The sequence below is a fragment of the Oncorhynchus keta genome, chromosome 8, assembly GCF_023373465.1.
Source record: "Oncorhynchus keta strain PuntledgeMale-10-30-2019 chromosome 8, Oket_V2, whole genome shotgun sequence".
Taxonomy (NCBI): Eukaryota; Metazoa; Chordata; class Actinopteri; order Salmoniformes; family Salmonidae; genus Oncorhynchus; species Oncorhynchus keta.
In genome coordinates, this window is record NC_068428.1 from 2,419,833 (window position 1) to 2,434,111 (window position 14,279).

General features: G+C 42.8%; 1 protein-coding gene across 2 annotated transcripts in view; it reads right to left on the reverse strand.

Moving 5' to 3' along the window:
* Positions 1-14,279, reverse strand: part of mboat2b (membrane bound O-acyltransferase domain containing 2b) — a 63,653-nt gene that overhangs the window by 25,492 nt on the left and 23,882 nt on the right. The window contains exons 2-3 of one of the 2 annotated variants that reach the window (XM_052523359.1): positions 12,655-12,797; positions 26-171 (exon numbers count right to left, since the gene is read on the reverse strand). Coding sequence is in view for 1 of the 2 variants with exons in the window: in XM_052523358.1 (XP_052379318.1) it covers positions 26-171 (146 nt within the window). In the remaining variant the exon portion in view is untranslated. The remainder of the gene's footprint in view (positions 1-25; positions 172-12,654; positions 12,798-14,279) is intronic. The other variant, XM_052523358.1, reaches the window with a different exon arrangement.

Consider the following 14,279-nt stretch of genomic DNA (forward strand, 5'->3'; position numbering starts at 1 on the left):
TGTGTAGGCAGAGAGACGGACTCACCAGCCGAAACAGAAGAGAGCAAAGTAGAATCCCAGTAGCGTGGCCACCACATGTCTGACAAAGGGACTGGTCTTACTGGGATGGAGATAGAGACGGAACCCGAAGGCTGTCAACAGGGCAAACAGCTGGCACACAACAAAGTTCACCTGGAGAAAAGAGAGGGGGAGGTGGTGAAAGGAGAGGGGGGGGCGAAAGGAGAGAGGGGGGGGCGAAAGGAGAGAGAAGGATGGAAGGAGAGGGAGAGATGCATTAATTTGTTATTGTGGCTGGCATGTGTTATTTTCCAGGACCATAATGTAGTTGTATAAAGTCTTAACCAGAGAGATGAGGCATACAGCCGGGAATTTGGGATTCATTTAAATGATAAGATCAGAAATCCAATGTTAACAGTGTGTGTTCCATTGACTTGCAGCAAATTACTGTGAAGAGAATACATTCACGGAGATGTCTGAACAATGCAGATCCTTTTATATTCCGATCAACAAAACTGGTGCCAGAGATATGACGACATAGACTGGGGTCCAGTGTGGCTCAGTTGGTAGAGCATGGGGCTTGCAACGCCAGGTTTGTGGGTTCGATTCCCATAGGGTATGAAGATGTATGCACTCACTACTACTGTAAGTTGCTCTGGATGAGACCATCTGCTAAATGACAAAATTGTAAATGTCCCAAATGGTAGCTCGATTCTCCATTGGGCCCTGGGTAAAGGTAGTGCACTATAGGGAACAGGCAAAATAGTTCCATTTTGGACTCAGGCAGTGGTTACCTTGCAAGATTAAGCGTCTTGCTTACAGCAGAGACAATCAATCCACTACTTTATATCATAGGAGTGCCTTTGATTTTTTTCCGGCCTGCGCAGTTCGGCGAGAGATGATCGTTAACCCCCCCAATGACGCGTTTCTGCGCATGAGCTTAGCTTGTCAACGTCACCTATAAGTGTGATCGGGGATATCTTATTGGAGAAGCAGTGTCTGCCTTCACACTCTACTGTCTTTACGCAGCCAACTAAAAGGCAGCTACTTCATGGGAACAAATCCATTGATTGAACTGTAATGTTACTAGCTACAGTGACCAGATAGCTAGAGTGGTAAAGCATTTAGTGTTGCATTGAGCTGCACTTATTACCACCCCATTCGTTTCATATTGAGTGTGTTGGACTGCCTTGCTAACCTGATACGCTAGTGTACATTATCAAACCTAACAAACTTTAGCTAGACTTAAAGGATGATTTAAAAAATATATATTTTTAAACTATTATGCAGTTTTATTTTTTTAGTTAGAACAAGTATGATGAAAATGGTGGACTAGACAGGAAAAAGTGCCCTATTAAATTTTTTCTTGTCACTCCTGTCGGCTCCCCCACGTGGAGGTCCGTGCTCTCTAATTGGCTTAAAGTCGAGTTGTCAGCCACTGCCGAGCATTAGAATTCTACAAGCAGAAACGGCAGTTTTGTTGGTACCAGGTCGGTACGTCTTCTGTTCTAGCAAGGGAAGGAACGGCCTGCTACTGTATCGGCAATCAGATTCTCTACGTGTTTCCTGCTTAAAGTTTGGAAAGAGCGGACCTTGTGCACTTCTGGTATGGTACGAAGGTAGGAAAATCTGGATACTGCCCAACCTTACATTATAGCCTGGTTGAACCATACTGAATGTGCAGCGACCATAGTCTAACGGTAACACTCCTGGCTGCGACTCATGTAGACTCCTCACACCACCGGATACCGGGGTTCAATTCCCAACTCCTATCCTTCAATCGGATTCGCCAACCCATCTGTATCCCCTCTGTCATTTCAGGACTGTCGAAATACACCACACAAACAAATTTAAAACAGACTGAACACTGTTTCACTTGGTGAGTGCAGCGCTCAGTCAGGTTTAACCAGGCTACCGCACAAGGATAACAGGGGAAAATGTAGGCTAAACGACAGGAAGCAGAATGAGGTGTGACTCAAAGGTTACATTCCAAATGGCACACTATTCTCTATTTAGTGCACTACTCTGGTTTCTGGGCAAAAGTTGTGAAATAAATGCAAACGGGTGCCATTTGGGACGCATCCAAAGCAAGGGCATGGCCAGTAGCGCTGGGCTACCCAAGATGCCCTGTGACCCAGATAAAACTGCTGTTCTGTTAGCATATGCCATAATGCCAAGAGCCAAGTGGAGCCACAGTAATACAGCGCTTGAGTCTGGACTGAACAGAGCTAAGGGGCCTCACACACACACACACACACACACACACACACATAGGGACACGAGCTCAAACACACACACACACACACTTAAGCAGAGCTCTTGGGCCGGTGCGAGTTGAATACTGAGGAGCTGGCAGGGATGCAAGAGGGGACAACCCATGCTCTCCCTCTCTCTCGGGTCAAATGTCACTATAGTGGGAGGCGGTCCAGCTCAGGGTAAGACAGCCCGCACCCTCTGCTGCAGGGCATCATCACCCCTCTCAAAGTCAATCCCCTCATCTGTAGCTCTGCTACCCTTCCCGTCTGCCATTGGTCCTAATGGCACCCTATTCCCTATATAGTGCGCTACTTTTTACCGTGCGCTATGGGAATAGGGTACAATTTGGGACACAGACAGAGAGGCTGGCCCTGGTTTAAGGACAGCACATCTGTCAACTCACCCCATGCCAGGGTGAGTCGATCTGCTGCCTATCAAAGACAACGAGAGTCTTGGGCATTCCTCTCAACCAAATAACAGAAAGGCCTGCGTCAATCGGCGAGGCAGTGATACAGGTAGGGAGGAACATGCTTTCAAATACCATATTAGACTCATGGCTTGAGTCATGATTTAAAAGGTCGAATGCAGCCGTTGTTATCTCAATATCAAATCATTTCTTGCTAACAATAAAGTATCTTTCTGTTTTAAATTTAAAATGGTCAAAAAGGACAAAATAAATGACTTCTTCGAAAATTTAATTGTAGGAACGTAAATGGGAGAGATGAGTAACCTGAAAACTAGCTGTTGTTGTCTTTATTGGTCTATTAACTTACACGGCTTGGTGATGTCACCAGGTGGTCCAAAAAGTCCATCCAGCCAAACAAGCTGAAATTTCAGGCACTTTTCAAACAGCTAAAATACACTAAAAATTGCATTATCATAATTTTCACAATATTATTCCAATTTCAGTGTGGAAATATATAAAAACACAAGAAAATCTAGTTTTACTGCACTGCCCCTTTAAATGATTTATCACCTCAGTTTTCTGCAAAGCTTCATCATTCAGGCTCATTCCTATGTATGTCTGAAGTGCCTTTCGAAACTGTAAGATCGTATTTTACAACTTAGCTACCCATGTTGGCAATAGAATAAGCTTTAAAATGATCCCCACCTGACCCAGATTGCGACTTATAAATGGACCTTTTTGGATTGCGTAAACAACAGTAATTGTGTGACGGTGCGGACACAGGGCTGTGTTCCAAACAAACAAAAAAAACTACAAGTGTACTTGATTCAGTTCGTCAATGGCAAAGCTAGGAGAGCTAAACAAAGCACGTTACACCTTGATCACACCTACAGCGTCATTGCGTAAAATAGCACGCAGCATCATCTGGATACGTGTGCAACAAAAAGTTCAACATTCACCTTCTACCATTTCTGTCAAGCGGTCCACTCATAAAATTGGATGCATATGTTGGATAAATCCAACGTCTGCGCCACACAGAACGCACTGCAACTGCCTCTGCAACGCCATGCTGCAAAGCAAACGCGCCGTTCCATTGGAAATGGATGTACTTCTGGTGTGCCAAAATGTAACGTCGCTGTAGGTGCGATGGAGACGTTTATATTGAAGGCTCTTTCCTTCAGTCACATTTTGTTATTGAAATTACTTCTGAACTGTGCATAGTTTGAAGAGCCGTGTGGCCACTCGGAGACGCCAGTTGGACCTCTTACTCAAACCCTTGAAAATTGGTTCTCTTCTCTCCAGAAAACCAAATCATATTTAAAAGGTATTTGAATCTATGCAAGTTATTTTGAACCCAAATATTTATATATAGAACCAAAAACTACAAACGTTGGTTGAATTAGTCTAAATATGTGATCATAAGCACATGGTTTGGAGGGTTCTTGGATATGAATCTTAATATAGCCTACAGCCTAGAATTAAATACACGAGGGGCATGGAATCACCTCAACATTAGAGTCGACCACTTTCGCAGCTTCAAAATGACTAACAAATATATTTTCATAAGTAACCGGAAGGTTGTGAGTTCAAACCCCTGAGCTGACAAGGTACAAATCTGTCGTTCTGCCCCTGAACACAGTTAACTTGTTCCCACATTGAAAATAAGAATAGTTCTTAACTGACTTGCCTGGTAAAAAAAATAAAAAAATGTGTAGTAAGATAGCAATATCGTTACATAGGACTTTGGAAATTGCCTTAGCATTGCATAATAATGGAGTTATTACGTAAGTGAAATAAGGAACAGTCACCACTCGTGTGCAATAGTTACAAAAACTCAGCAAATTCCTATGCAATTCAAATGCAATTATGTGTGTGTGTGTGTGTGTGTGTGTGTGTGTGTGTGTGTGTGTGTGTGTGTGTGTGTGTGTGTGTGTGTGTGTGTGTGTGTGTGTGTGTGTGTGTGTGTGTGTGTGTGTGTGTGTGTGTGTATATATTAGGATCCCAATTAGCCACTGCCAAGACAGCTGCTATTCTTCCTGGGGTCCAAACAGGAAACAAATAAAAACATAACATACATAAATATACAGTGCATTCGGAGAGTATTCAGACCCCTAGACTTTTCCCCACATTTTGTTACGTTACAGCCTTATTCTAAAATGGATTAAAATTGTTATTTTATTTCCCTCATCAATCTACATACAATACCCCTTAATGACAAAGCAAAAACAAAATTTTTTTGGCAAATGTATTTATATATATAAACTACATAAGTATTCAGACCCTTTACTCAGTACTTTGTTGAAGCACTCCTGGCAGCGATTACAGCCTACTTCTTTTAGGTATGACGCTATAAGCTTGGCACACCTGTATTTGGGGCATTTCTCCCATTCTTCTCTGCAGATCTTTTAGGGTGGATGGGGATCGTCGCAGCACAGCTATTTTCAGGTCTCCACAGATGTTCGATCAGTTTTTAAAAGTCTGGACTCTGGCTGTGCCATTCAAGGACATTCAGAGACTTGTCCTTAAGCCACTCCTGCATTGTCTTGGCTGTGTGCTTAGGGTCGTTGTTCTGTTGGAAGGTGAATCGTTGCCCAAGTCTGAGGTCCTGAGCCTCCGCTCTGTTCATCTTTCCCTCAATCCTGACTAGTCTCACAGTCCCTGCCGCTGAAAAACATCCCCACAGCATGATGCTGTCACCACCATGCTTCAACCTTAGGGACGGTGCCTGGTTTTCTCCAGACGTGATGCTTGGCATTCGGGCCAAAGAATTCAATCTTGGTTTCATCAGACCAGAGAATCTTGTTTCTCATGGTCTGAGAATCTTTAGGTACTTTTTGGCAAACTCCAAGCGGTCTGTCATGTGCCTTTTACTGAGGGGTGGCTTCCGTCTGGCCACCATACCATAAAGGCCTGATTGGTGGAGTACTGCAGAGATGGTTGTCCTCCTGGAAGGTTCTCCCATCTCCACAGAGGAACTCTGGAGCTCTGTCAGAGTGGCCATCGGGTTCTTGGTCACGTTCTTGGTCCAAACTTCTTCCATTTAAGAATGATGGAGGCCACTGTTCTTGGGGAACTTCAATGCTGCAGACATTTTTTGGTACCCTTCCCCAGATCTGTGCTTCAACACAATCCTGTCTCGGAGCTCTACGGAAAATTCCTTCAACCTTATGGCTTGGTTTTTGCTCTGACATGCACTGTCAACTGTGGGACCTTATAGAAACAGGCATGTGCCTTTCCAACCAAATCAATTGAATTTACCATAAGGGGACTATTTTTTTATTAGCAAAAATATTTAAAAACATGTTTTCGCTTTGTCATTATGGGTAGTGTGTGTAGATTGAATAAATGTTTTCCCACATCAATCAATTTTAGAATAAGACTATATCGTAACAAAATGTGGAAAAAGTAAAGTGGTCTGAATACCTTCCGAATGCACTACATTTACATTACAATTCAGCCATTCAGCAGACGCCCCCATCCAGAGCGACCCACAGCTACTGCTTTCATCTTATGATAGACAGTCGAAACAACCACATATCACAGTTGTATCCCAACCACGCATCACACACATAATACAATTTGGCAGTACGTTCAACCGGCCTCACAACCACAGACCCTGTGTATGGCATCGTGTGGGCGAGCGGTTTGCCGATGTCAACGTTGGGAACAGTGTGCCCCATGGTGGCGGAAGAGTTATGATATGGGCAGGCATAAGCTACAGACAGCAAACATTTTATAAATGGTAATTTGAATGCACAGAGATACCGTGATGAGATCCTGAGGCCAACTGTCATGTCGCCGGCATCTCATGTTTCAGCATGATAACGCACGGCCCCATGGCGCAAGGATCTGTACACAATTCCTGGAAGCTGAAAATGTCCCAGTTCTTCCACGGCCTGCATACTCACCAGACATGTAACCCATTGAGCATATTTTAGAATGCTCAGGATCGACGTTTACGACAGTGTGTTCCAGGTCCCGCGAATATCCAGAAACTTCTCACAGCCATTGAGGAGGAGTGGGACAACATTCCACAGGCCACAATCAACAGCCTGATCAAATCTGCGCTGCATGATCGTGGTCACACCAGATACAGACTGGTTCTCTGATCTACGCCCCTACCTTTTTTAAATATTATCTGTGACCAACAAATGCATATCTGTATTCCCAGTCATATGAAAACCATAGATTCATTGATTTAAATTGACCAATTTCCTAATATGATCTATAACTTAGCAAAATCTTTGAAATTGTTGCATGTTGAGTTTATATTTTTGTTCAGTATAGATCCAGATGAGGTTTAGGGTTGAGCAAATGATTTGTCCCAAAAATTATGCTTTTAGTTTGAGATATTTATAGCACTAGCCTTTTGCTAGTTACCCATTCTAAAAACTGACTGGAGCACTATGTTAAATGTGTCAGTTATTTATTGTAATGCTGCAGCCAAAGTGTATACTGTGGATTCGTCAGGGTACATGGTCACACAAGCTTTATTTAAGGACAGTGGATGGTCATTAGTAAGCACAGAAAACAATAATGGTCCAAGCCGGCTGCCCTGCGGTACACCACTCACCTGAATTTGCATATTTTTTTATTTAACTAGGCAAGTAAGTTAAGTACAAATTCTTATTTACATTGACGGCCTACCAAAAGGCAAAAAACCTCCTGCGGGGATGGGGGTTGGGATTAAAAATAAAAATAAATTAAATTAAAATATAGGACAAAACACACATCACGTCAAGAGAGACAACACTACATAAAGAGAGACCTAAGACGACAACATAATATGGCAGCAACACATTACAACACAGCAAGGTAGCAACACAACATGACATCAACATGGTAGCAACACAACATGGCAGCAGCACAAAACATTGCCCAATAATGATTGTACTCAGACAACAGCACAGCAATGCAAAGCCGCCAGTCAGTAAGAGTGTTCAGGAGTCTTTGAATGAAGAGATGGAGACAAAACTGTCCAGTTTGAGTGTTGTTGTTGCAGCTCGTTCCAGTCGCTAGCTGCAGCGAACTGAAAAGACGAGTGACAGAGGGATGTGTGCGCTTTTGGGGTGTTGTATGTGGAAGATGAGGGCAGTAGATATCAGTAGATATCTCAGATAGGGGGGAGTGAGGTCTAAGAGGGTTTTATAAATAAGCAACAACCAGTGGGACTTGCGACGGGTTAGAGGATTCCATTAAAGAAAACCCTCTGTTCTATTTAATAGGTAACTGTCCATCCATGATAAGGCAGAGGAAGTTAATCCATAACACCTACGTTCTTTTCAGCTATGATCAATGATATCAAAGACATAGTCATGAATATGCTTTTTAGAGTATTCCTGTTTGAAATATTACAAATTTGGCCATATCCATATAGGCCAATTTCCAGAAGTGTAAGGGGTTAATCAACCATGACCACACATTTTCCCCTTTGCCTTTCAGACCATTTTTGGCTTCCTATTGTCTGTCCACTCTGGCCTCCTCTGGTCTCTATGTGCCTCATACTCTTTCCATCTTTCTCTGCTATTTCTCCCTCTGCCTTGTTTCGGTGTTCTCTGTGTGGGTGCTGCCGGTTGTACCTCTCTAACGAGGCTGGCAAGATGTGCATCAGCAGTCTGCATACAGACTTATGTCTCTGCACCATGTCGATGGTTACCACAAAGACCGTCACACAAATCTAATCCCAGTTATTCACTGTCTGCAGCACAAATAGCACCCTATTCCCTACATAGTGCACTATTATTGACCAGAGTCCTTGTGACTATATAGTAAATAGGGGTACATTTGGGACATAACCACTGTTTTGCTTCCGACCGAGAGGGGAAAAGTGGTCATGTGGTGTTTACGTAACAGGAAGCTGACACAATCTGCACGACAATGAGTAGCTACAGCTCTAACATCCTTTGTGATGTCCACCCTATTCCCCTCAGTGCCCTACTTTTGGCCAGAGCCCTATGCAGCCCTTTAGAACCATCCCAAAGCATCGTGCCATTAACATCAAGCAACACCTCCAGTAAACTGATTCCAAGAGAGACCACTTGTCCATGAAGAGGTGGCTATAGAACTGGAGGGCAATGTGGCAGAGGAACACGCACGCTCACACACAAACACGCATGCTCACACGCATGCTCACAAGCACACTCACATGCTCGCAGGTACGCTCAAGCAAGAACACGTACGCAAGCACGCTCACATAAACACGCTCACACACACACACACAAAAAAACAAGCACGCTCACACAAGCTCGCTCACAAGCTCGCACACATTTTTTTTATTAGGCAAGTCAGTTAAGAACAAATTCTTATTTTCAATGACGGCCTAGGAACAGTGGGTTAACTGCCTGTTCAGGGGCAGAACGACAGATTTGTACCTTGTCAGCTCGGGGATTTGAACTTGCAACCTTTCGGTTACTAGTCCAACGCTCTAACCACTAGGCTAACCTGCAAGCACACATGCTGCCGCACACAAGCACACATGCTGCCGCACACAAGCACACATGCTGCCGCACACACACACACACACACACACACACACACACACACACACACACACCACGCTCACGTGCACTCTCACACAGGAATTGTCAGTGATGTTAAACCAAACCTCCTCATTCCTCTTTCTGATTCCACTGAGAGAAAGAGAGAGTGTGTGACACAGCCCCATGCATAATCCATGCAAACCACACTTAACAACTCAAAGTATACTGTACCACTACAGAATGGCTGTCAAATGATATGCATGACCTCAATGTCTTCTTCATGGAATATGGCTGACCTCAATTTATTCTTCATGGGATTTCTGTGATCTTTCCTTCCACATACTCTGGCATGAAAACGGTTTTGCGACGGCACTTTGTTAGGTTCTAATTTTGAGTAAATAACACTAGAGAAGCTTAACCAAGTTGAATTCTTCCCAAAGGGCCGATACAGCTGTAATTCAGACAAAAAAAAACACATTTCAGACAAGCACTGATATTTAACCCTTTCTCCTAGGCTGAGTCTCCTCCTCCTGAACAGCCAACGCATCTCTGTTGCTAGACAGAACCTTAGTGATATCTGTTCTTCCTCACTTCATCTAACCTGACCTCGACCCCAAAGTGCTCACTCCTCCCCAACTCAAGGCTGTCATGGTTATTGATACCAGACTGTGTCTCTTCTCCTCCCATAGTATCCCTGATGGCTAACAATTACATATCCTGACATCATGTAAACGTTATACATGACCCTCTCTCCCTCAGTGACATTGTTAGCTTCTAAGATCTCCACCCGTCTCTCCTTATCAATGCCTGCCACATGTAATCACTTCCCTGCACTCAACACATTCCAAGCTTAGTTGCCCCCACTATATACCGTCCTCCTATAACCCTTAACTTCTGGTGTCGGCCTTCAACCTTAGCACTCCATCAGTGACATGAATAAGTATATTTTCATATTCTCAGAACGCAACAACTTGAAGAAACTTTCAAAGTTCTTGAAATGTTCCGTATTGGCTGACCTTCATGTTTTAAAAGTAATGGTCACGACATAATTCCACGCGTTATTTCATAGTGTTGATGTCTTTGCTAGTATTCTACAATGTAGAAAATAGTACAAATAAATAAAACCTTGAATGAGTAGGTGTGTCCAAACTTTTGACCTGTACTATACACTGGCAGATGACTAATATATGTTGAAATCAGATACTAAATAAATAGGTAGTGCGGGACAAGTCACTAAAGAATCATTTGTGTATCGTTGCACATACAGTAGGGCACTGCACATGGCTCCATCCCTTAGTGTAGGGCCCTATGAAATCAGTTTTATTTTTAGCCTGATTCAGTTTTTTTCCCTAGATTCTGTTCTCTGTTTTGTTTTTCCAGGTTTTCGCTCAAACGCGAAACAAATTACAGAAATTGTACTAAACTGGATGGTTATACGTCCACAACATTGCCATGTCAGGAAACCACTTTTGAGGTCTGGGAAAATGTAGAAATTTAGATTTTTGGGGGGTGTAGCCTAGTTACCCTTTAATTCCAGTGCGCACCTAGCAAGAGGCTGCTGTTTAGTTGTGTTTTTGAAGCGCACATGTGATGTTAGAGTTTGCAAAACAAATACCCACTGGATTGATTCAAATAATCATATCATTCTGCCAGGTAAGAACAGGCTCGTTTGTAGTTAACGTTTAAATTGAGAAGCTTTTAGGGAAAGCCTTTCCATCTACCAGAAGATTTCATTAGCATCATCGCTAACGGCACACTCCCAAGTGAGTTCTCTCTGCAGTTTAGGGCAACATTTAGTGTTAGTGTTTGTAGATGATATAATGACACGCTCCCTTTCCCTCGCTCTCTCTCTCTCTCTCTCTCTCTGTGCTGCCTCTCCATCTTTTATTAAAGGAATCATTATGCTAAGATGTTGTCGCACCACAAGGAGACAAACTAACGGGGTCAGAAGCTAGTCAGGAGGAGAAACCGTCATGTTCAATAGGCTAAATCAGTTGATTCTCCAGGCGTTTTATGTAAGCAGCCATCTGCTGCCAAGCTGTGCTCAAAAACACAGCGGGACACGAACGCTGTGAAAAAAACAGAAGAAGAACCCTAAACGATACACTATCAACACACAGCACAGGTTTATCAGATACTAGATGAAGGGAAAACACCCTATAAAAATGAGGATGCATATTTTCCTATTTTTGTGGTTGAGTCCAGCTAGAGTTGCATTCCTTCTCCCTTCTCTTCAGCCTGCTGCCACCTTTAACTTATTAAACAAAGTTAGTGTGTGTTTGGCAAGGCAGAGAGGGAAGGGAGTGAATAGGAAATAATAATGAACATTCCCGATTGTATTTCATCCAGCTCGCCTCAAAGGGCTGTTTTGGTTGTGGAGCCCTGGAGTGCGTCCCAAATGGCACTCTATTACATATAGTACATTACTTTCCACTAGGGACCATAGGGTTCTGATACAAAGTAGTGTACTCAATAGGGAATAGGGTGATATTCTGGGCGCAGATGTCCTCCTCTCTGCCAGCAGGGAGGGAGAAAGCCTTCAAAGCCCTCATCTCCTCTGCTCTGTTTGGACAGCTTGTGTTTAGCACGGCTCAGGCGTACACAATGACAATGCAAGAGCTACAGTGCGGGGCTAGGGACAATAGTGTAGAGTGTGTACAGTAGGTTTTCCACATTAAAGAGCTTGTGATTGTATTGTAAAATCTATCCATGTACAAGTACCGCATATTGTTATATGAGCACACACACACACTTCAAATCTTTACTAGGTCTCACACACACACAAAAGATTCACAGCACAGCCATTAGCTTAGCGTTAAACTATTTTACTCCCCCAATCTGTCCCTAAATATCGAAATTACTAAACCCAATGACTCAATTCAACCACAAGCTCAGACGCACTGAATAGACTTCAGTATTTTGTCCACATATTTTTTAGACATAAGGGAAAGAGCTTCATAAAAATTGACTGGTAATAAAAACCCACTGATTCATATTGTGTGCGTCCAAAATGGCGACCAATTCCCTATACAGTACACTACTTTTGACCAGGGCCCATTAAAAGCAGTGCACTATATAGGGAATAATAGGGATCCATTTGGGAGCCAGCCATTATCGCCATGTCAGATGAAAATCCAAAAATATTCTGGCTGTGTGTTTGATGAGCCCATTCTTCCAATCCATCCATAAGGAGGTTAAACTCTGGCCACCCTGCTGAAGTGGAGAAATGAATGCAGAGACTGAAGAAAAGAGGACCTCCTTGATGATTATTCAGGCAAGTCCATTGTGAGAGTAAATGAGAAGCCAAAAGACATAACCTCCTCAAAGCTTTGCAAAGAGAGAAAGACAGAAGTGTCTGATGATCATCACGGGGAGCCATTCAAATCAAATAAAAAAGCTTCTGCACGGTTGATTTTGTGGTCAGTTTCTGGAGAACCACGCCGTAGTTTTCCAGAATGTTTTTAATTAAAGTGATCAATTGTCACTCCCAGCTCGCCCTTTGTTGAACCTGCATACCAAGTGGGGCCTCTCTGCTGTACGTTCCTAGGCCCTTTAAGACGGTCCTGTGGCGGTAAAGCCTTGGCCCGGTCTCTCTCCAGAGCTGGAGTCTGGACTGTCCTTGCTGGCTGGCTGACAGGTGGGGTCGATCCCTGGAAGCCCTGGTAAAAAAAAATGTTGAACTATAAAAAAGGGAATACGGTGTCATTTGGGGCACAGATCTAAATATCGAGCCCTGGGCCAAGCCAGGGATGTGTTAAGGGGCAGCTGACAGCCATATTATTTGACCAGGGCTGATTGTCTTCCAGTCTTTGTTCATGGCTCTGGGTCGTTCCATATGAATTCAATCACTTTCTGACTGCACTCATTTAGATTTGAATGAAATCTTCCAAACATGTTTGCCCTTGGTAGAGTGGTCAGAAAGTGACTTAATGGACCTGAATGCCAAAATATTTAGGAGATCGAAGTGCTCAAAGTTGACCTATTTTTAAAACCCCACCCTTCCATTAGACATCCATGGCTTTATCTCAGAAAAATATAAACGGTTGAGTTTAATATCATTTGAAAGCTTACAAACAGTGTTGTCAAATATTTTCTAATTTATAGAATAAAAAATTATATATATTTAACCTTTAAAGTCAATGATCTAAAAAATGATCTAATCAAATTTCCACATAATGTGGTAGCTCATGATGCGTCCATAACCAAGTGGGAAGGTGGTATTTACTAGTGATGGGGGAGGGGGGTTATTTACTAGCTTTGTACACTCTTGGCATTCTCTCAACCAGCTTCACCTGGAATGCTTTCCCAACAGTCTTGAAGGAGTTCCCACATATGCTGAGCACTTGTTGGCTGCTTTTCCTTCACTCTGCAGTCCAACTCATCCCAAACCATCTCAACTGGTTTGAGGTTGGGTGATTGCGGAAACCAAGTCATCTGATGCAGCACTCCATCACTCTCCTTCTTGGTCAAATAGCCCTTACATAGCCTGGAGGTTAAAAAAACAAATGATAGTCCCACTAATAGCAAACCAGATGGGATGGCGTATCGCTGCAGAAGGCTGTGGTAGCCATGCTGGTTAAGTGTGCCTTGAATTCTAAATAAGTGACAGACAGTGTCACCAGCAAAGCACCCCACACCTCCTCCATGCTTCATGGTGGAAACCACACATGCGGAGATCATCCGTTCACCTACTCTACGTCTAAGTAGCATTAGCTAGAACTAGTCAGCTCTACCTGATACAAAACTCTGGTAATTTTAATTATATTTTTAAATAGTGAGCCAACATTTTTAGAACACTTATTTCCATGACTGATCAAAACACATTTTCCATTCTCTTTTTTGTCTCTCTGCAGCAGACATATAGTGATCAATTATTATTCTCTTTTTTTAAATACATTTTTTTAAAATGTTTTTTTCAAAGAGTGCTAATTTGCATTAGCAAATTGCAATACATATAGAATCATAATAAATGACAATATACAGTACATTCAGAAAATATTCGGACCCCTTGACCTTTTCCACATTGTTACGTTACAGACTTTTTTAAATCATCAATCTATACACAATACCCGATAATGTCAAAGCAAAAACAGGTTTTTAGAATTTTTTGCAAATGTATTCATACTAAAACAGAGAAGTAC